Source organism: Carica papaya, chromosome 8, assembly GCF_054855325.1.
Source record: "Carica papaya isolate Zhongbai chromosome 8, ASM5485532v1, whole genome shotgun sequence".
Lineage (NCBI taxonomy): Eukaryota > Viridiplantae > Streptophyta > Magnoliopsida > Brassicales > Caricaceae > Carica > Carica papaya.
Genome location: NC_142316.1, coordinates 26,444,929 through 26,466,720, shown reverse-complemented (window position 1 = coordinate 26,466,720; position 21,792 = coordinate 26,444,929). Strand labels below are relative to the sequence as shown.

The 21,792-nt window shown below is 34.4% G+C and overlaps 1 protein-coding gene across 1 annotated transcript; it reads left to right on the top strand.

The window, feature by feature from the left end:
* Nucleotides 1-998: 998 nt before the first annotated feature.
* Nucleotides 999-17,533, top strand: VLN2 (villin 2). Its single transcript, XM_022047463.2, has 24 exons — nt 999-1,286; nt 3,187-3,323; nt 3,540-3,639; nt 3,990-4,058; nt 4,277-4,513; nt 4,621-4,798; nt 4,995-5,127; nt 6,031-6,190; nt 6,267-6,417; nt 6,499-6,599; nt 6,699-6,857; nt 8,220-8,288; nt 8,358-8,426; nt 8,571-8,708; nt 9,537-9,665; nt 12,412-12,559; nt 12,727-12,737; nt 12,821-12,961; nt 13,040-13,165; nt 13,921-13,983; nt 14,992-15,093; nt 16,086-16,344; nt 16,526-16,764; nt 16,844-17,533. Exons 2-24 carry the CDS (start codon nt 3,268-3,270, stop codon nt 16,955-16,957), a joined length of 2,952 nt encoding a protein of 983 aa, XP_021903155.1. The 5' UTR covers nt 999-1,286; nt 3,187-3,267; the 3' UTR covers nt 16,958-17,533.
* The last annotated feature ends 4,259 nt before the right edge of the window (nt 17,534-21,792 follow it).

Below are 21,792 nucleotides of genomic sequence, written 5' to 3'. Positions count from 1 at the left end.
TTTGATAAATTTGCCCCCCAAAAAAAATTGATTTCAGTATTCCAAATTTAATTGATAAGTTAATAGATTTTGCTATTAAACAAAAAATAAATTGTCAAAATTAATATAATATAATTTAATAAAATAAAACATTAATGCAATATATTATAAAATTATTTAAAATTTCTAAATAAAAACACATATTTGAACATTAACCAAGACTTATCTCCATGGTTTTGACCATGAGGCTGGACCCACCACAACAACATTTTATTTATTTATTATGAATTTTAAATTTTTTTTAGGAAAAGAAATTGAAATTGAAATTTTAAAAAAATTTGGGGTGATGTAATCTGTCACTTCTTTGGTCATTTGTATAAGCATACATTAATACTCTATTTAGTTAATATGATATAACATATGTTACATTGCCAACAAGTATGTTGTTAAATACTATTATACTTTTAACATAACATTTAAATTTTATAAAAAAAATAAAATATATGTAATACAAAAGGAACTACATATAATATACTAAATGAGTTAGATTTATTTGGGTATTCAATTACATAAATATTGAGATAAATTCATTTATAATTTATCGTTAATACATAATATATAATGAAAGTAGTATGGTTAGAGGATTCATCAACAATAGGTATGGGATAAATGACATTTATTTTTTCCATGGATAATTTTTGGGGTCCATTTACAAATGAAATAGATTGGTTAGTGGTCTAAATGCCATCACAATATTTCCCCAACCCAAATTTATTTATTTTAAATATAAATTAATATATTTTAATAATTAAATAAACCATTTTCATAAGAAAGAACTTCACTAATTAATTAATCTCATAAATATGATTTGAACAAAAAAATATTTATTAATTATAAAATAAATATAATTATTAGTCTCCGATTGGTTACAAAATTCAATCCAAGTAAGCAAGAAGAAGCTAACATGACAGGTGCCATCGTCACCGGATCTTTTTAATTGCCTTAAAATAGCGACTGTGTCATCCCCAACCTCCCTCTCCCTCTCCCTCTCATTTCTTCTCGTCCTCTTCTCTTCTCACCTTTTTCATAATTCATTCATCTCTCTGAATTTTCTTTTCCTTACAAATCTCAAAAACCAAAAAAGTTGGAGAGAGAAAGCCAACCCGCGGCAATAATTCACTTTTCTTTTCACGTATCTTCCTTTTCTATCCCTCTTTATTGCCAGCTCTGCTTACTCCTTCTTCCCCTCCAAACCCATCATCACTGACACACACACACACACACCAACATACAGATAGATCTATCAGGTACCTGTTTTTCTCTTCATCCTCCGTTCTATATTCTTTTGTGCTTTGGTTTATGGCCCCGATCAGGTTAATCGTTTTGATAATTTGTTCAAATTCATGTAGATCTCTGTTATTTTCTTCTCCGATTATATTTTATCGATCTGTTCCTGCGTGATCTCGGTTCAATTTCTGTGGTTTTCTGTTTTGTTCGGTAATTTCTGGTTTGATCTTGTTATACAAGCTTGTTTCTCTTATATTTTTATTTGCCTTATCATGTCTATCTCGCCTGTTTGTTTGGTTGTTTTTTTGTATAGATCTTCTTGTAATATAATGTGTATCTTTAAGGCCCATACAAAGTTTTCAGCTAGCTTCCAAGAAAAGGAGTTACAATCACAAGCGATTTGACAATGGTTTAAACGAAAATTCCCGGTTTCTCTGTTCTTTGTTTATTGATTAAGATGATTGCTGTTTGGATTGGTGCTCACGATGTCAACTGGAAATCTGGATTTAGTTTTGCATTCTCCTGTTAACAAATAACGGAACTGCAATTGCTCAGGATGGTTTTAAACATTAACTTCAGAGATATTTGAGGCTTGTCAACTATTTTTAGCTCCTCCAAAATCTTTGCATCAGACACATGCAAAGAGGCTGCAGTTTTGAACAATGAGCATTTCTTCTAGTACGTGCTTAGGATTCAGGCAGTTTCTGGATGTAGGATGGGTTGCTTTCCTTAGAATTGAATATTTGATAGACCATGTCCGTCCAGGAGCTTTTAACACAAGATGTTTAGTGGCAAACAGTGTTACATATTCTTATTTCTACTGAAAGGTTGGGTTCCTTTTTAAACAAGTTATCTGGCATTGGTCTGGATGTAATTTCTGCAGGAATCTGAAATTTCAACATCAAGATGATTGTTATTTTTTGTAAATCAGAATCAACTAAGCATACTTTTAACTTTGGCTAAGATTATTACAAGGTGAAGAAATGAGGATTTGGTGACAGCATGGATGTAGTCACTTTAATATATTCAATGATGGCTTTTAGATTAGATCACTTTTATATATTAAACAATAGGTTTTAGATTGGGTTAGTGCTGCCAATTGGTCGAGCATCAAATAATATAGATTTGGAGGATACAGAATATGTGATGCTGCAGTTTTTGAAGCAGCTCCTGGAATTTCCCTTTCTTGACGATCCAAATTCTAAAAGTTATTGCTTCCTCTGGTCCTTGCAAATGAAAATCTACAAGTGATACATGCTCTAACTTCCAAAGCATCTAACTGACTTGGAAAGTTGAGCTAATAATGGGATTTCATCACTCAGAGCCTAAAGCATAATGATCAAATGGAAACTCACAGAGGAAATGGCCTTGGAAGAAGGAGATATCGAGGAGCATGGTTGACAATTATTAATTCTGGAGTCTTGGTATCTAGTAATAAAGGAATTGAACTGTTGAAGCACCATATATCCATGAACCAGAACAAAATTGACAGAAACTGGCAATAGAGAAAAAATGGTTACCCATAATGCTTCGATGAATACATTTGCTTTTGTGTTAAAATCATGTAGGTTTCTGCCATGGGGAAATCTGAAATTTGAGCTCTATCTTTCTCTTTGCACCCCTTTCTTTTATGTTCATTGTGGGTGGACAGTGCAATAAGAGCAAGATATATTTTCTCTTTTCACCTTACTCTGAGATCTTCTTTAAAAATCTTTCCTTCTCTTTTAATTTATAATTTCTGCTTATATGGCACCTGATAGCCAGTCATATGACTGCCATGCTGCTTCATGTGTTATATACTGTTTTCTCTAGCTTTAAGATTTAATAAAAATTTTAATTTCTTGTGGTCCTTTTTGCCCTTGAATTTTCCCTTGTCCATGCACAATCATCATTCTGTTACTGAAGTGTATTGTTCTACAGCTTCCAGATTGCAGACTACTGAGCTTTCTGTATCTATTATTAACTCCTGGACAAAAATCTGATAAAGAAATATTTTCAAAAATGTCTAGCTCGACGAAAGTTTTGGATCCTGCATTTCAGGGAGTTGGACAGAGAATGTATCCTTTGTGTATATAATTGATGTACACCCTCCTAGTGGCCAAATGAGCTAACATTGATTGTTTTATTTCACTCAATCAGAGAGAAAATAAATAAATAATACATGATCTTCTTATTTTCTTGTTCTTGAGGGAGTATATTCTATTTTTGTTGATGTGATTAAAGATCAATCATGTTGTTTTCTATTTAAGATCGTTAAACTTAACATCCTGCAGAGGCACTGAAACATGGCGAATTGAGAATTTTCAGCCAGTTCCAGTGCCCAAGTCCGAACATGGGAAATTCTATATGGGAGATTCTTACATCATCTTGCAGGTATTCCCTCTCTTGTTCTTTGTTTACGTGTGTATGCACATTTTCATCCTTACAATTCCCTGCACAGCACATATGATATTGTGTGTACGTATCCCCTGCAAGTGTTCTTAAAAAATGTAACTTTTTGAAGTGTGACACATGACATGCCTGTATAATTCCTTTCTGCCTGCCTGTTGTTTGTTTCTACTTTCCATTCTATTGTTTCTGGTTTGGGGGACCGGAGGTGGGCAAGTGTTGTAAAATAGCAGAAAAGTGGGAGAAAGATTTCCATGTCTGAACTGCTTGTGGAGAAAGCAATTTTCTGATTTGCATTTCATATCTTCTTCTGCTCTTCTTTCCTAATTCTGTAGACATCACCTGGCAAGGGAGGCGCTTATCTATATGATATTCACTTTTGGATTGGAAAAGATACCACTCAGGTATGCATGCTTAACTGTTTTTCCTTTTTTCTTTGTTCTAATCTATGTATATAAATATGTGCATGTGTGTATATATACGTATACATATTTATATATACATATTCGTAAGTTGAAAGAAAGTTTGAGCAAAGAGCTTAAACTTTCCTTGGAATTGCAGTTAGAGTCAATACAACTGTATGAAATATGACCTCACTTGATTTTTTGACTAATAATCATAGGATGAAGCTGGAACAGCAGCTATTAAGACGGTTGAGCTTGATGCAGTTCTTGGAGGGCGTGCAGTACAACACAGGGAACTTCAAGGTCATGAATCTGACAAATTTTTATCATACTTCAAACCATGCATAATTCCATTGGAGGGTGGTGTTGCATCCGGATTCAAACAACCAGAAGAAGAAGAATTTGAGAAACGGTTGTATGTCTGCAGAGGCAAACGTGTTGTCAGATTGAAGCAGGTACCAAAGTCTTTGTTGAACATCATGAACATATGATTTTTAATTAGAGTTTATTTTAGGCCTTAGACTTGTGTTTATTTTGATTTTTTTTTTCTTTTTGGTAACAGGTTCCTTTTGCTCGATCTTCATTAAATCATGATGATGTATTTATCCTCGATACACAAGATAAAATCTATCAGTTCAATGGTGCAAATTCTAATATTCAAGAGAGGGCCAAAGCCTTGGAAGTAATTCAATTTTTGAAGGAGAAATATCATGATGGGACATGTAATGTTGCAATTGTCGGTAAGTACTTGTTTATGGCTACAGTGGTCAGCATTTCGTTTTCTCACATATTAACCATGAGATAGATATTTAGGTTCATTGCAGCAAGAACTGATGAATTTGTATCTTTAAACTAGTAGTTCATATTCTAGAAGATCAGTTGTTCCTATTTCGTAACCATCATGCCAATGAGCAAGTATTGTGTTTTCCGTTCCAGATGATGGGAAGTTGGATACTGAGTCAGATTCTGGTGAATTCTGGGTCCTTTTTGGTGGCTTTGCTCCAATTGGGAAGAAAGTTGCCAGTGAAGATGATGTTATTCCTGAGACTACTCCTGCTAAACTTTACAGGTAATCTTTATCTACTGTATTGTAGTCTTTTTGTAAGATTGCTTTTAGTCTCTATACGCATGACCCTTTTTTAGTGTTAGAAGCTACTTTCTTATTCAAGTTGAGGTAGCCCCTCTCCAAATAGTTGTACCATTGCTTTTAGTTCTCCGTATGCTTGACTTTTCTTTTTCGTCCATCACTTCCATATGTGGAACAGATGCTGATTCATATTCTCAACTTGCACCATTGCTTTTAGTTCTATATATGATTGACAGTTCTGCACGACTGACTGCATAGTCCTTTGCCATAATATAAGCAGAGTTGATCTTTAAATTTACTCATGGGCTGAGAGGCTGATTTGATTGCTTGATACAAACAACAAATGATATTTCAGGAACTCAGAATAAGCTTGATTATGTCATTATCCTGTTTCTTTATTTGATATCATTGCAGACTGTTATTTCAAAAAAAAGAAAGATATCATTGCGGCCTAACCTAGGGAAAGAACCTTATAAAACGGTGCTAGGTTATGATCATGCTTCATACAGATATTACTTAGGAGCATAGAAAAAAAATTTAGGGTGTTCAACTTTTTAACCTAAAACTTGAAACTATAGAGTGCGAGGAGGCTTCTTACTTAAATAATTTTGCTTGTAGTTTTAGAATGCTGGTCATGGTAATACACTATGACTATAACTTGGAGGCAGGGTAACTAAAGTATCTTGGTATGTATTTTGATGTTGTTTCAAGATCAGGCATCTAACAGTGAGCCATGTCAAGCAAAACTGTAGTTTTTGTTTCTCTTTTTTTTTTTTTGTTTTTTTATAAGTTTCTTATTACTCTATTATTTCTTAAACTGGATGTGCATGTGTGAGAGAGAGAGAGAAGGATGTGGTAGTAACTAGCAATCGATTGTTTCTGTAGCATTAATGATGGTCAGCTGGAGCATCTTGAAGGTGAATTATCCAAAGGCATGCTGGAAAATAACAAATGCTATCTTCTTGACTGTGGTGCTGAGGTATTTGTTTGGGTTGGTCGGGTAACACAAGTTGAGGAGAGAAAAGCTGCCAGTCAAGTCGCTGAGGTAATGGCAGGGGCTTAACGTTGATTTTTTTCCAACCATACTAAAACAAGTGCTTACTGGTGGATTTTTTCTTCAGGAATTTATTGCTAGTGAAAATAGGCCAAAGGCAACACGCATAACTCGTCTCATCCAAGGTTATGAAACGCATTCATTCAAGTCCCATTTTGGCTCTTGGCCTTTGGGCTCTGCAACTCCCGGTGCTGAGGAAGGAAGAGGAAAAGTAGCTGGTAGAGTCATTTCTAGTTATTAATGAAATTTAAAACTTTCTCTGTTGGCATTATTGAATATTATATTTTATGTATTGCTAGCTTTGCTTAAGCAACAAGGTGTTGGTGTCAAGGGCATGACAAAAAGTTCTCCAGTAAATGAGGAAGTCCCACCTCTGCTTGAAGGAGGTGGAAAGCTGGAGGTCCAGTTGATTAGTTTGCCTTCCTTGCTGCTTTCTTTATTTGATTATGCTGATGGTTAATGATATTTCTTTGGAATATTGATGTTCTTTATCTTGTAGGTATGGTGCATCAATGGCAGTGCCAAGACTCCTTTGCCAAAAGAAGAAATTGGTAAATTCTATAGTGGGGACTGCTATATTGTTCTTTATACCTATCACCATGGTGATCGGAAGGAAGATTACTTCTTATGCTGTTGGTTTGGAAAAGATAGCATTGAGGTAATTTACTTGTTGGAGGTTGGGCTTTTGGAGTACTTTAATGATGTTTTTAGTTTTTGTCACTAGAAAGCCATTATCTAATTGCCCTGCAATATTGTAATTGCAAGAGTGCAAATGGATTGTTAAACTCAAGTGTTCCTGAAACAAAGACACGGGTTGCCTGCCTCCAGTTGTCAGATGATTTTATCATCTTTATACTGGTCTTCACATAGGAAATATGAAAAATGCCCTGCAATATTGTAATTGCCAAAAGTGCAAATGCATTGTGAAACTCCAGTGTCTTGAAACAAAGACATAAGCTGCCTGCCTCCATTTGTCAGATGATTTTTTATAATATTTATACTAGCCTTCACATATGAAATATAAAAAAAGAAACGTTTCTTTTTGTAAGAATCCGTAAGTCAAAGGAAAATTTGGTGATGCATTGGTTTAAAATATATAATACCTTGAACTTAATAATTTTTTTACCATTAACATTACGTGGAAATAAGTCTTAACCATCAATTTATTAGATAAATCAGTTTATGGCTGAGACTTAATTTCAGAAATCCAGCACTGAAAGGTAATTGAAGGTTCATAGGTTAAGGTATCAAAATTCAACCCAATCTCAAGTATTGCAGGACATCTTTTGTCGGATGTTTGTTGTCATCTGTATATTCAACTATGAGCTAATTAGCTAGTCAGAATTTCTGTGCCTGGGTTCATGGTTTCCGTTTTATAATCTTGCTATTGGCCACCTATCTTTCTTCATGATCTTAACGAGATAATAGAGAGAAACTATATCAAATTGATCTGGGACATCACCTCTCAGAGTCAGTGATCTTTGTTAAATATGGTTAGACCCACTTTGTTCTGACTTTCTCTTTTATGACAGGCCAAATATTCCTTTTTCTGTATTCTGTTTTGCTTGTAGTGTTTAATCTGTTTGTCCATCTGCGTAAGGAAGTTTCTTCTATGACTTTGTTTGTCTTTCTTTTGCTTCTTGTATTTATTGTTTGCTAGTAGTATTTTTAGTTGCTTATTTAAAAAAGAAACAGTATTTTTAGTTACAAGTGCTTGGATCTTGTACTGCTAGATTATCACATGACTGTTTTCCTGATCATCCTTGTGGTTTCCACTGTTAGTTTACATGCATCTGTATGTCTCAGATTCAATATGCTGGCTGCATATGCTTATTCTGCATGCTGTCCGTCGTACAGTTTATATAACTCTCTCTCTCTCTCTCTCAACCCAATTTTCAATCCTTAGGAAGCTAGAAGTTATTGAGTTGTTTTGTTTGATTAACTTGCATCGTCATCATGCCCTCTTTCACTTTAACAACTTTAAGTTTTTTCCCCCCTCTTTTTCATCTAAATTATGTAGGAGGACCAAAAGATGGCAATTCGATTGGCGAATACAATGTCAAACTCACTAAAGGGAAGACCTGTTCAGGTATTATATTTTGTTAGTCAAGTTGGTATCTGCCATTAGAGAGCTATCTGTAATGCATATTTCCTGCAGGGTCACATATTCCAGGATAAAGAGCCACCACAATTTGTTGCACTTTTTCAGTCTATGGTCATCCTCAAGGTTACACTTTCTTGGCCTGTGCATAAACCTATCTCTAGCAATCTTTTTTATCATTCTGAAAAAAGATCCTTTTAGTAAGATTCTTGTGTAACAATTGGAAGATGGAGGTGCAATGTTTTGTAAATGATTGAATTCATCCTATAGGGGGGTCTTAGCTCCGGTTACAAAAACAGCATAGCAGAGAAGGGTGTCCAGGATGAAACATATACATCAGAAAGTGTTGCACTGATTCGGATATCTGGGACTGCTGTTCATAACAATAAAGCATTGCAAGTTGATGCGGTGTGTTATCATTTGGCTTCCTGGAAGTCTGAATTTTCATGTCTTAAATTGTCTTTAGTTGTTTTTATTGTATATTTGAATTCTCTGGATACATGACAATCTACTTGGTTACTGTTTTGGCCATAAAAATTGTTTCAAATTCAACGTTTGAAAATTGATCACTGATTGCATTTCTTTGTTAGTACCACCTCATGCTGTTTTGAACTTACATATCCATATTTTTCTTCCAGCCATCTGGTTCATGGTCTTTTCCTGGGAATTCTGTTTGTCTACTTGGCAAAGGATTGGGTTGTTTCCTTGTATTAAAGGGTCTTTCTTTTATGCTTTTGTAGGATGATCATCCTCCTTTTTTTATTTCATTTCTCTCTTTCTAATAACATTTCTTTAATAAGAAAAGAAGGAAATACATAGGTCTCCTTTTCTTTCTTTAAAAAAAAAAAACATAGTTTTCCTTTTCTAAATATCTTTTTAGATTGGAACTGAAGTACCTACTTCAATCACTGATGTAACTTTCAAATGAGTGTGCTAGATTTAGTCTTGCACATGCAAAGAAACAAAAGATCACGCCTTGTACCAATGATACCATGTAAATTAAGTAGTTTAAATCTTATGGAATTTTTTTTGGACGGTTTTAAATATGTGAAACCAAAAGGACCTTGTTGATGGCATCTATATACTAGAAATGATAACTCCTGAAATTAATTAGTTGTTTTGATTGTTTCTTAAATCAAGATCTAACTCTGTTTTATCAGCCCCTTACTTTCCAGCCTCTATGTCTATTACTTCTTTTCTCATGAAGCTCTGTTTACACACATTATTCTAATTTAGGTGGCAACATTGTTGAACTCTACCGAGTGTTTTCTTCTGCAATCTGGCACTTCAATCTTCATTTGGCATGGAAATCAAAGTGCTTATGAGCAGCAGCAATTAGCTACAAAGGTTGCTGAATTCTTGAAGGTTTGTTTCTTACTGAATAGAATGTTCTTTTGGCTTAACTGTAATAAACTATGCCTAGCTTTACTGTGATACGTATGTGTATATATATGTATATATTGAAATATAAAGTGTAACATGTATAAATATAGGCACCAAAGAAGTGCTGCCGGTTTACGACACTTACAATTCTATTAACGTATCAACAAGTTACACAAAATCCTCTAATGTAATCAGAGGATGACCCTGTAATAAAAAATTAAGGGTTTAGAGCCATCTATTTTTTAAAATATCAAAATCATTAGCATCATCAATCCCCTCAAAAGTCCTCGTGTTCTGCTCTTTCCAAATAACCCAAAAGAGTAATATTATATGTATATATAAATTCTTCTCGAATACTATAAAGTCAAATATGTGAAGTTGACTAAGCTTTGTAATTCAAATAATGTGTATTAGGTTCCATTAACAAACAAATTGAATTTTGTTTCCTTTTAAATGCTGGTCCAACTTTATCTTTGAAAACCCCCTAAAAGAGCGTCTTTTTTTTCGGAAAAGAGAATAAAAGAGAAAGAACAAGAACCAAGAACATGATGTTAGAACTTTGATGTTTTTGTTTTCTCTTTTAATAGTACTTTTGATTATTTTTGTACTAAATATTTAAAGAATTAGTTTTTAACCAACACAAATTTCTGATGGATTACCAGTAATTTTCATCCCTTGTACCTTGAGGAATGTGATATAAGACAAAGAGAGTTGAATACAAAACTTGAAGGAATTTTATTAAGAACTAAACTTGGAGATATTGGATTTCAATTACTAGATTTCTTAAATAAATTAGAAATTATAATTACATTAAATATAGAACAGCTATACTATTTAAGAGCCTATTATTATATTATTTAGAGTATTATTATAATTTTAGTAATTTAAAATTATATTTTTATTAGGGTCAGAAGTTTATTTTTATTAGTATTATTTTCTATTTGTATTAAGATTAGTGTTCTTAATTCTACTATATAATCATTTTATAGTTTAATTCCAGTTAGAAAAAATTATTTAAAGATTATTATAAATAGTGTTGTAATTTCATTTATTGTTCATTTAAATATTCAATAATATTTTTAAGAATTTCTCACTTTTCTGGTGCATGATGTAATCAATTTTAAATATGATGTTTAAGACTTTTCACATGTGATATCTAAGAAACTCTAAGTGTGATATTTAGGTCTTTCTTCCCAAATCTCTAATTGGATAAATCAACCCTATTTGTCATACATCGTTGGAAGAGCCCCTAGGATAAGGAACAATAGAATTGCTGGTTGTAGGTTGAGGATTGGAGATACTAGATTCATTATTCCTACAAATGCCATCATGTGCCATTCACTGAGTTGGTCGTGTCCTTGGTAGCATGCAAGGGAGACTACAAGATTCCTATTGTACTTCTCAACTTCTAGATCTCTAATTTAGGCATCTACCAGTGAATCTGAGGAATAGTGCATGAGTTGTCTCTTAAGGTCTGCCCTAAGTCCATCGATAAATTTAGTAATAATGATGCAAGGTTTTTCTTCAAGGCAGACGTAAGTAGCAATTCTTCAAACCTAGACATGTGTAATCACTCGCACTTGAAGTCAACTGTTTAAGACTAAGTAATTGGTCAACCAATCATCTCTTGTGGTAGGTTGATAAATAATTTTCTTTGAGCTTTTGTTTCATCACATGTTACTAAGTTATGGAGGGCTCCTCCAGGCGCTCACGATTCAGTTAGACAACTTGCTAAACTTTCTAGCTGACCCTTTCAATTTCATCTTAGCAAACCGGACTCTTTCTATGTCTGTCACCTCATAGAATTCAAAGTAACCCTCCACGCTGATTAGCCAATCTAGGAGGACATCATAATCGAGTTGACCATCATAGCTAGTAACATCTATCTTGACTTGTTTGGTAATGCCAGATGTCTGTTCACTTTTCCATCTAGATTGTTTATGATTGTTTCATTCCCTGAAGGTATGATGGAATTCCCTTGTTTGGTAAGAATGCCTAGATCTATCTCTAGGTTGATTGATATCATCCTCGTCAGGAGAAATTACAGAGCGTTTGATGGGTGTGTGGAGAATTTGATCAGAATTAGAGATAGATCAATACATATTTTTGAGTCTCTTAGTCTAGAGCATGGTTTATATAGGTGAGATGATTTTGAATTTTTTTTTTAATTTTTTAACTTATTTTTAAATATTTTACACATGCGTGGTATCCATTTGGTGCCTTATACTTTATACACATTATTTTTATCTCAAAAAACAATAATTCATTCTCATCAAAGGCTGACGCACACAGATGAAGGTCATGGTAAGGGATTAGGAAAATAGGAAATCTTCCTATTTCCTCTTATTATAAGACTTTCCCAAAACTTTATTTCTATTATAAAAGGAAATTAAATTTCCTATTCCTTTTAGTGGAAAAAGAAAATTAAAATTTCCTATCCTTTTTAGTGTAAAATTTCTCCAAACAAATGTTATTCTTTGTTGGTTATCCTTCAGAATGTATATTTAATTTTGAGATTACTATTCATTGGGAGATTTCACTTTTTTTTTATTGGTCAATAAACTTAGTCAGGTTAATTTGCTTAAATAGTTAAATTGTCTTGCCAATATTTTAGTCCCCATGCTTTCTTTTGTTTGTTCAAGACATTTCTATTTGTGCTTGGTGTAACTTCGTTCTTTTTCTTAATTATCGGTGGTTTAATTAAAACTAAATTTCTTTACTAATTCAGCCTGGAGTTACTTTGAAACATGCCAAAGAAGGAACAGAGAGCTCGTCATTTTGGTTTGCACTTGGAGGAAAACAAAGTTATACCAGCAAGAAAGTTTCTCAGGAGGTTGTCAGAGATCCTCATTTGTTCTCATTCTCATTTAGTAAAGGTAGCATTTTCCTATTCATAAGCTTAATTGTGCTGCTTCAATTTTATATGCCCAAAAGGAACTATCATCAACAAACTACTCTTCTATTTTTCTTTGATGTTGAGAAAACTGATTACTGTTCTAACCAACTTTTTTCAACGATCTCTTTGCCCATGTGGATCGGCCAGGAAAGTTCCAGGTGAGATGAGTCAATGTAATTCAAAATTGATTTTACAGGTAATTACCAGCTTAGATATTCAATTCAATATTCTATTTTAACAGGTTGAGGAGATCTACAATTTTTCTCAAGATGATCTTTTGACTGAGGACATGTTGATTCTTGACACTCATGCTGAAGTGTTTGCTTGGGTTGGTCAGTCCGTAGAGCCAAAGGAAAAGCAAAATGCTTTTGAAATTGGCCGGGTACTGCTTCCAACCATTTTGTTCGTTGTTTTTTTCCATTTCTCATCTAGTTTCACTTATTGTATAAGTTCCTTGCAGAAATACATAGAGATGGCTGCTTCACTGGAGGGCTTATCCCCAAAAGTTCCACTATATAAAATCACTGAAGGAAATGAGCCATGCTTCTTCACAACATACTTTTTATGGGAGCCCGCAAAAGCTACTGTATGTTGACCATAGTATTTTACCAGTATAAAATGTCATTAAGCTTTGCATATATTCCAATTTTTTATATGGTCACTGACTTCTTTGTCAAAGCAGTAAAATGAGGTATGTTATTATGCAAAGTCGAGAATAGAGCATTGGCAGCCAGGGAAACAGAGAATTGCATATATATAAAATTTTTAAGAGCACTTAAAACTTTATCGTTAGTTACATGAGTTGGATAATATTTTTTACACGGTACCGTGTAAGCAATCGGTAATATTGCTAACATAGTACAGGAGGTTATGAAATGAAGTGTGTGGTTGGAGAGAAAGTATAACTACCCATGAGGCTTGAAGGGGCATGCCAATAACCGTACAGTCTTAACAAACAGATTAAATAATGGAGATGTAGTCTTTTATTCCCAAAAAAATAACGGAGATATAGTACCAAATCTCACTTGGAAAATCATAAAATGTTGATAATGTGATAATATTATATTGGCTTCTGATCTTGCTGAGAGTGCTTAAGACTTCAAAAACAAAAAAGGAAAATGATAATCCAAGAGCAATCAATCATGGAAATAACTTGGTAGAAACATGTCATTATACGTTAGAAGCAGAAAACGTGATCAAGGAACTTAATTCTGGGTTTGCTTTATCAACATGTGAAATCGTCTTTGAAGAGTAAATTATTCCTTATGCCATGCTCTGTGGTATTCATTTTTCCTGCTTTTATATTCAATGTGTCCTTAATTAATATTTCATAAAATTCAGGTTCAAGGCAACTCCTTTCAGAAGAAGGTGGCATTATTATTTGGAGCAAGCCATGCAGTGGAGGTTAGTGTTTGCTTTTATTTATCTTGGACAAGATGTTACACCTAAATTAGGATTCCGTGCACAAAATGAACCCTAACCTTGTAGGATATAAAGAATAATAATAAAATGGCTGTAGTGATTATGGCAACCAATTTTTGGGTAGCTGAAATCTACTAACATCTGTTGTTTCTTCAGCATGAAGCTTTTTCTGAGGCACCTGAAAGATGGAAGTTATGAAAATAGGTTGTTTTTGAGTGTCTTGGCAAGAATAAGATTGATGTTAGTACAGGAAATTGGTAAACCTTCTGTTTGTCAGAGTTGTGGTGGACTGGACATAATAGAGGCAATTGGATTTAAATCCTCCTCTGCCTCGAAGTCTTCAAATTCTGAATAACATGAATCCACAAAGAAAAAAGCACTACAATTAAAACATTTTGTAAGATGACTAACAAATAGTCAAAGAGAGATGAGGGAACATAGAAATAATATGAACTGCTAGTGATCCATTGACTACATATAAGGCGGTATTAGGAGGCAAGGAGTATTGTTTAAGTTTAGAGAAATGGCTTAAATTATTTGATGCATGATCAATATGAGTAAAATCCATGATAAAACTTCAGAACATGTGCCCCATCTAGAAGTGTGGATGCTTATGAAAATAACAAAGGATTTATTTGAAGCCTAGAACATGAGTGCCATCTAGGAACGGAAGGATAGATAGCCTAATCAAATAAAGAGGCAACTTCTTCTAGAACTTGAGGGCTTCTACTGAGCACAGAGACATAAACAACTACATGTGCGGAAAAACTCCAGTTACAAGTAAGATTTAAAGACCCAAATTTTGAATAAATTAGAATAAGGCAAGAAATCCTTGTAACACCAGATTTGAAATTCTAAGGAGATGGCAAAATTCTTTCTGGATACCATCAAAGTTTGATACATTTAGACTATTCTTATATATTTTTTTTTTAAAAAAAAGAAGGCTATATGAAGTCAACTGCGTCATACTTCATGTTTTTGTTGATATAGGATAAATCCAATGGGAATCAAGGAGGACCAACTCAAAGAGCTTCAGCCTTAGCAGCTTTATCTTCTGCATTTAACCCATCTTCTGGGAAATCACCCCAATCGGTAATGAAGCTCATGTTATTATTTTTCTTTTTTTTCTTTTTTTTTTCCTTGAAAAGTTTCATGTTACCGCAATCTAAAAAAGTTTTGACTCTTTTCCATTATGCAATATGTTATCTTTCTTTCTTTTCTTTTGTTGGTGCTGTGCAAGGCAGTATATCTTCCTCAGAATTTGGGTAGGAGTTTATTAGGCTGTTTAAAAATCAAGATTGTAGAATTCTTTTGGAAATAGACAAATAGTATAACTTGGCAGAATAAAAAAGTGATTAGAAGATTACAAAAATTGAAATTATATGGAATTCCAAGTAGAATTAGGACCAATTCAAAATAGAACTTTGAATGCATTATCATAGTTTGACTCAGAATTCCATATGAGCTCAATGTTTATCAATTAGATGAGATTTTTGTACTCCTAGTTAAATTTATGTATGGATTTCCAAATGAATTTCGGAATATCCTTGATTTGTTACAAACATAGCCTTAGGAACTCCTGGAACTTATGGTTCTATTTTCCTGCATGATAAAGGAAAGGTTTACAACTTTGAGAAGTCAAGTTGGCACAATGCTACCTACTTAATGTTGTATGCTTGATTTAGGTCACTTTATATTGCATTTTACTTGGAGATGAAGCAAAAGGGATTTAAAATAAAACTCTTGAAAGCCAGATATTTAAAGTTTCCAATGGACTGTTAGACATCTTCATGGTCTTGTCAGTTATGCAGTGAAGACATTCATTCTTGTCGGAGGAGTTCAAATGAGGGAGGAAGAAGAAAAAGAATGAAGGACTGTTTAGTTGTTAATCTGCTCTTAGCCACTCCTATACTTGCTTCTTGCTCATGCATTTATCATTTAATGTTTCAGCATTTATGACCCAAAGTTTGATCATGTGGTGTTTGTATTCACTTTCAAATGCTTCTATTATTAGGCAGTAGTTTATTTACTGTATCACATCATTATGTCCCGACTTATTGGCTAATGAGGTAGCTTTTCTGCAGAATCAGGATAGGTCCAATGGGAACCAAGGGGGACCAACACAAAGGGCCTCAGCTTTAGCTGCTCTGTCATCTGCATTTAACTCATCGCCTGCATCCAAAACACCTCCTAGAAAGTCCCCTGGCCTTGCTCAAGGATCACAAAGAGCAGCAGCGGTAGCTGCTCTTTCCCAAGTTCTCACTGCTGAAAAGAAGAAGCAATCAACTGATACCTCTCCTACCCAATCCAGTAGCAGTACTCCTGTAGAAAACAGCCCTCTTGGTAAGGAATATATTATTTCTCTTTGATCTTCTTAAGATGACAGTGATACACGTAAAACATGCCACTGGATAGAATAGGATGTTTAATCTTCTGATAGCCCACTGTAGCTCTTTTTTTTCTATTTGTTATGGTCTTCGTGTGTAAGTTATTGCTTCTTAACATGCACTCTTTGGACTAGCAGCTGAAATGAAGGATGAAACTAATCTGTCTGACCCAGAGGGTTCTCATGAAGCTTCAGAAGTCAAGGAAGCAGAGGAAGTTGCATCAGTAACGGAGAGTAACGGGGATGATTCAGAAGTGAAGCAAGAGGAGGAGCAGGATGAGAACGATAGTGGAACTACTCAAAGCACATTCAGTTATGATCAACTGAAGGCCAAATCGGAGAATCCAGTGACTGGAATTGATTTTAAGCGGAGAGAGGTGGGTGCCGCCACGAGTATGGCATAGTTTCTTCCTTTTTGTTTGGATTGGTGTTGACAACTCTCTGTTTGTTTGCTAGGCATATCTGTTGGATGAGGAGTTCCAGACTGTATTTGGTATGACTAAAGAAGCATTCTATACATTACCGAAATGGAAGCAAGACATGCAGAAGAGGAAAGTTGATTTATTCTAGATACAAAGATTCCCGGAAGAAATGATTAATGATCCAGCTATTTTGCATATCCTAACCTGCTGCAATCCATGATGTTATATTGGATCTTTCCTATCCTCATCTGAAAAGTTGTGATTTTATTCAGATGGTACCTGGATTGCCATGTTTAGCATATCCCATATTACCCCTTTTTTATTTTTATCAAAAGAAAATTGAACGTAGTAGCTATTGTTAGTGTTGGAGTTGATTGTGATGGTGCCTGAGAAGTGAGTTTCTTCTTCCTTTTAATTCCTTTTAGTGGTGCTTTATAAAAAATTTCCTTTAGGGGTGCTCTCTCCTGCTGCTGCTGCTGCGTCTTGTAATGGTCACAGACTGTAGTTTTGAAGACAGCTGCAGATCCGAATTCTTTTATTTGGTAAGCATGTATCTTCTTCATATTGATTTTCCTTTTCCTTCTTTTTTTTTCCCCCTCTCTTTTCCTTTTTTCCCCCCTGGGCATAATTTGTTATTTCATTTTAAGAGAAAGGTGGGTGTATATGTATTGCCTTTGTACTCAACTCCATTATAAGGAATGAAATTTGTTGTACTCGTTTGCCATTCTCACGTCTGTTTATGTCTTTCTTATTATGTTTGGGACAAAGTTAGAAATTTTGTAATATCTATCTATAAGTCTATAGTTAGTTTGATTTTTTTTTTTTAAAAAAAGTAAATTTGTTTCAAAATGAGGTATAAGTTTATGAGGTTAGTCTTTATCATGTTTTAATAAAAAAATTTATATCATCTTCTAATTGAAAAGTAGAAATTTATAAATAAATTACAGAAATGTTCCAAAGATAACCATGTATAGAAATTTCTATTTACAAATAGATATTTTGAAAAAAAAGAAAAAAAAAACAGTAGAATTGAGTGTTAATTTTGATTATGCATTTGGGTTTACAAGTAAATTATCCATACGTCCTTCACATATTATTCTGAGTAGCCCATTTGATAATTATAGTGCTGATGTTAAGAGGTGATGTAATTAGATGGTAAAGGCAATATTTCTTTTCGTATTGTGGATGAGGGTTATTAGTCTCTTGGATGATGAAATGGGCAACACGTAACTCATTAAGTTAAGTGCATTTGCCCGACAAAAGAAAAACTCGAGTGCAATGATTTAGTTTGTCTCTTAATTTCTTATCTTCACTTTTGACTAATCAATTTTAGGATTACCTTATAGGTTGTTATGCTATTTGTTGTAGACCAACAACAGTAATAATAATAATAATTATTCATCTTGGATAATAATAAAAACCACTTAAAGAAATATTAATTTGTTTAAGGGTAGATAACCGTTTAGATTTTCTCAATTTATATATGTGTGTGTATGCATGTAAAAAACTTGTAATTATTGAAAAAAAAAATGAAATTTTTACAAATGATAACAAAACAATAAATTATTTTTATAATAAAAAATACGTTCAAATTTATGTTATGTTTTTACTACTATCTTCAGATTTATAATCAATTTCAATATTATGAATTTAAAAATATAAAATTCTAAATAATTTAACACAAACGAATAGACTCTAAAATTCATTGTCAACAACTAATATATATATTTGCATTCTTCATATTCACACACACACACACACACACACATATATAGAGGTATGCAATCTATTTTTTAAATTAAAATAATAAATAGGATATTAAATATGTGTTTATCCTAATTAATAGAGGATAGTTATTATATAATTTTTTTTTTTACGATATCTAATAGCTCACTCGGATTAAATACAGTCCAATTACTGTAACTCTATTGATATATTAATAAGTTATGATTTAAACTTGTTAAATCAAATATTATGACTTACTTATCAAGAGTATATTATTTTAATGCTTCGATAACTACCAAGGGACGTATTTATTATCTATCTCTCCATTCCCACATGTTTTCCATCATACATTGAAGTTTGTACAATTTCTATTCCACAAGCTCATTGTAACGGTCCCGAAAATTCAAAAAGAAATACATATAATAATATGAGTACGGAAGCGAAATAAAAAATTAAGGTTAATATCCCTTACACAATAACTTAAAAGTACTAAACAATATCACGGAATAAATTCTCTAAAAGAAATACGAGAAATGAGAAAAATAAAAGAAACTATAAGGTATCTAGCATCTACTCGCCGTCTTCTTGTGGATCGGGCTCTGGAACTAGATCCTACTGATCTGAAATGGTTAAATAAGAAATGAGTTACACTAGCCCAGTAAGGACATCACACTAGTCACCGTCACAGAAGTAAAGGCTAGTAGAAAATTAAAACAACCAATGGAGCAGTAGATTTAAACAAATTCATTTATCAATAATCAAACTATTTACCGTCCACTTACCGCAGTGAGATTTATAAAAACAACCTATGGAAACAATAACATTATAAATATCATGAATTCATATATAATCTGTAACATAGCACATATCATACTTTTATATTCAAATCATCAAACAATAATTTCCCATTTTTATCAGTTTACTAGTATCCATGGGGATCCATAGGGGTCCTCGCTATACGTGAACCATTCCCCTTAACAAACTTAATTTCAGGGCCGTCCTCATACTCTGTTCGGTATGAGTACCAAAACAATAGACCTCAATACTCCGTCCGGTATGAGGGTGAAGTGGGTCGTCCCTATACCCCGTCCGGTATGAGCGCCAAAATAATAAAGTCTCCATAACCCGTCCAGTATGAGACAACATTCACGGTAGGATTTTCTATGAACCCGGTCCCTCCACCATCTCCTAGGATATCTATTGAGGCTGTCATCTTATCCATTTATCAAATCACATCCCATTCCTATTTGTCCTTAGTCTCCATTACCAACTCAAACATGAATACATAAACAAGTAACGTGCATCCAACAAAGTAAGCATATCTTAGATTTCCAAAATCAAACAGTAGTGAAGTAAGCAGTGATTAATGCATTCAAAATCATAAAATAAATAAAGCAGATACCATGATGCATTTAAACTGTAAAATAAATCAAACAGGAATTGACAGAGAAATATGTCTGGTTCGGGCTCCATTAGCAACCGTAATTAATTATGCATATCAATTTAATTTGTACAAAATACAATATTATCATTTATTCAAACTTCAATTCCATAATAGCAAATAGGGTGAGGGGTCCTTACTTGATTTGATGCCGAAAATTAGATTTTCACTACTCCTACGGGCGGTCCCTAGGTTCCCTGAATTTTTCTCCAGGAACTGAAACGCGCTTACGGTACCTACACATGCCCCAAATAACCCAAAAATCAGACTCAGGGCCTACTCGACCAATTTTGAAATTCCGGCACGGCGGCTCCGCCGTGCTATGGCGATGACGTCGCTGCTCGCGGCGGTGATCCACCTCGGGTTAGCTGTTTTCGGCCGAATTCAACCAAACTTGCATCGGTTCCTATGAGAAAACACACATAGAGCCCTCGGTGGACCGAAAAAATACGAAAAATCAAAACTTACTGGTAGAGGGGCTCTTCGATGCGGCGGCACCTCCGGCTCACGTCGCGGTTGGGTGTTTTGCTCCGGTCAACCTGTAGAGGAGGAAACAGTGATCACAACGGTGAAAAAATCATATCGAACGGGAATCGGGAATGGCCTGATCGGAGGCAAAAATCGAGACACCTTGCGGCGACACCGCTGAACTTCAGCGGCATTTTCAGGCCAATTGGCCAGTACTTTCGCTCTGATTTGGCCATAGGTGGGTTTAGAGTCAAATTCTGAGCAAAGAATAGAATTTTTACCTCGTTTGGCGGCCAAAAATTGCTTCGGTAAGGCGGCGGGTAGCGGCGGTCGGCTCCCCGGCGGCTGGGCTGTCTTCTCCGGGGAGGAGCTCTGGCGACTAGTGTTTGGGTTTGGGTGCGGATAAGGTTATTTATACCCATCCGCTTTTGATCTGAGCCATCCATCGCTTTTAATCTGAACCGTCCGATCGCGATTAAATAGAGAATGAATCTGGACCGTTCATCGCGATTTAATATGGGTCGTCCGTGCGCGATTCAATCTGGACCGTCCGTGCGTGATGCAATCTGGGCCGTCCCTGCGCGTTTTTGATCTGGGCCGTCCGTGCCCGCGGGAACGGATCTCAGCCGTTCGATCGTGCGCACGCAGATCGCCCACATGGCTCCCTCTCGCGTGGCCTCCCGCATCAGCGTCTCTGCCACCTAGCGCATCCTGGTTGGCCGGGGCTGCTAACCGGGCAGCTGACGTGGCACAATTTTTTTAAATTGCGTTTTGACCTCCGGTTTCTGATTTTTCTTTCAAAAATACTCCCATAACCCAAATTTTCACCCCTTTTTTCCAAAATTATTTTTAATTAAGTCCCTAAATAATTTTTTACCAATTTTTATTATTATTATTTCTATTAAAATAAATTAAATTATATTATATTATATTAATACTTATTTATATTTATATAAAATAAAATAAAATAATAATAATAATAAATAAAGAAATAGTTGGGGGTTACACTCATTGTGTTTCAAAAGTTGTTCAAAGAATGATCAATCTCTCATTCATAATTTTTCTTACACCCAGCAAGCATCTGGTTACAAGTGAATAGTGTACGATGTGTATGTGTGTATGTGCAGTACTTTCATCTCCTCGAACTGTAGCTCCTCTTTTACGTATGGTACTCCATTGACGGAAGTTCTGTTTCAGACTTATCCTTCACCATATCTAGAAATAACAGAAAGTGAGCACACACATGCCCAATAAAGTAAATTTCAAACTTAAAACACAATATTAGTAACCAATCGAATTCCTAATCCAACTTCTTTTTGTTCGTCCACCCCTATTCTTTGATTTGTTCC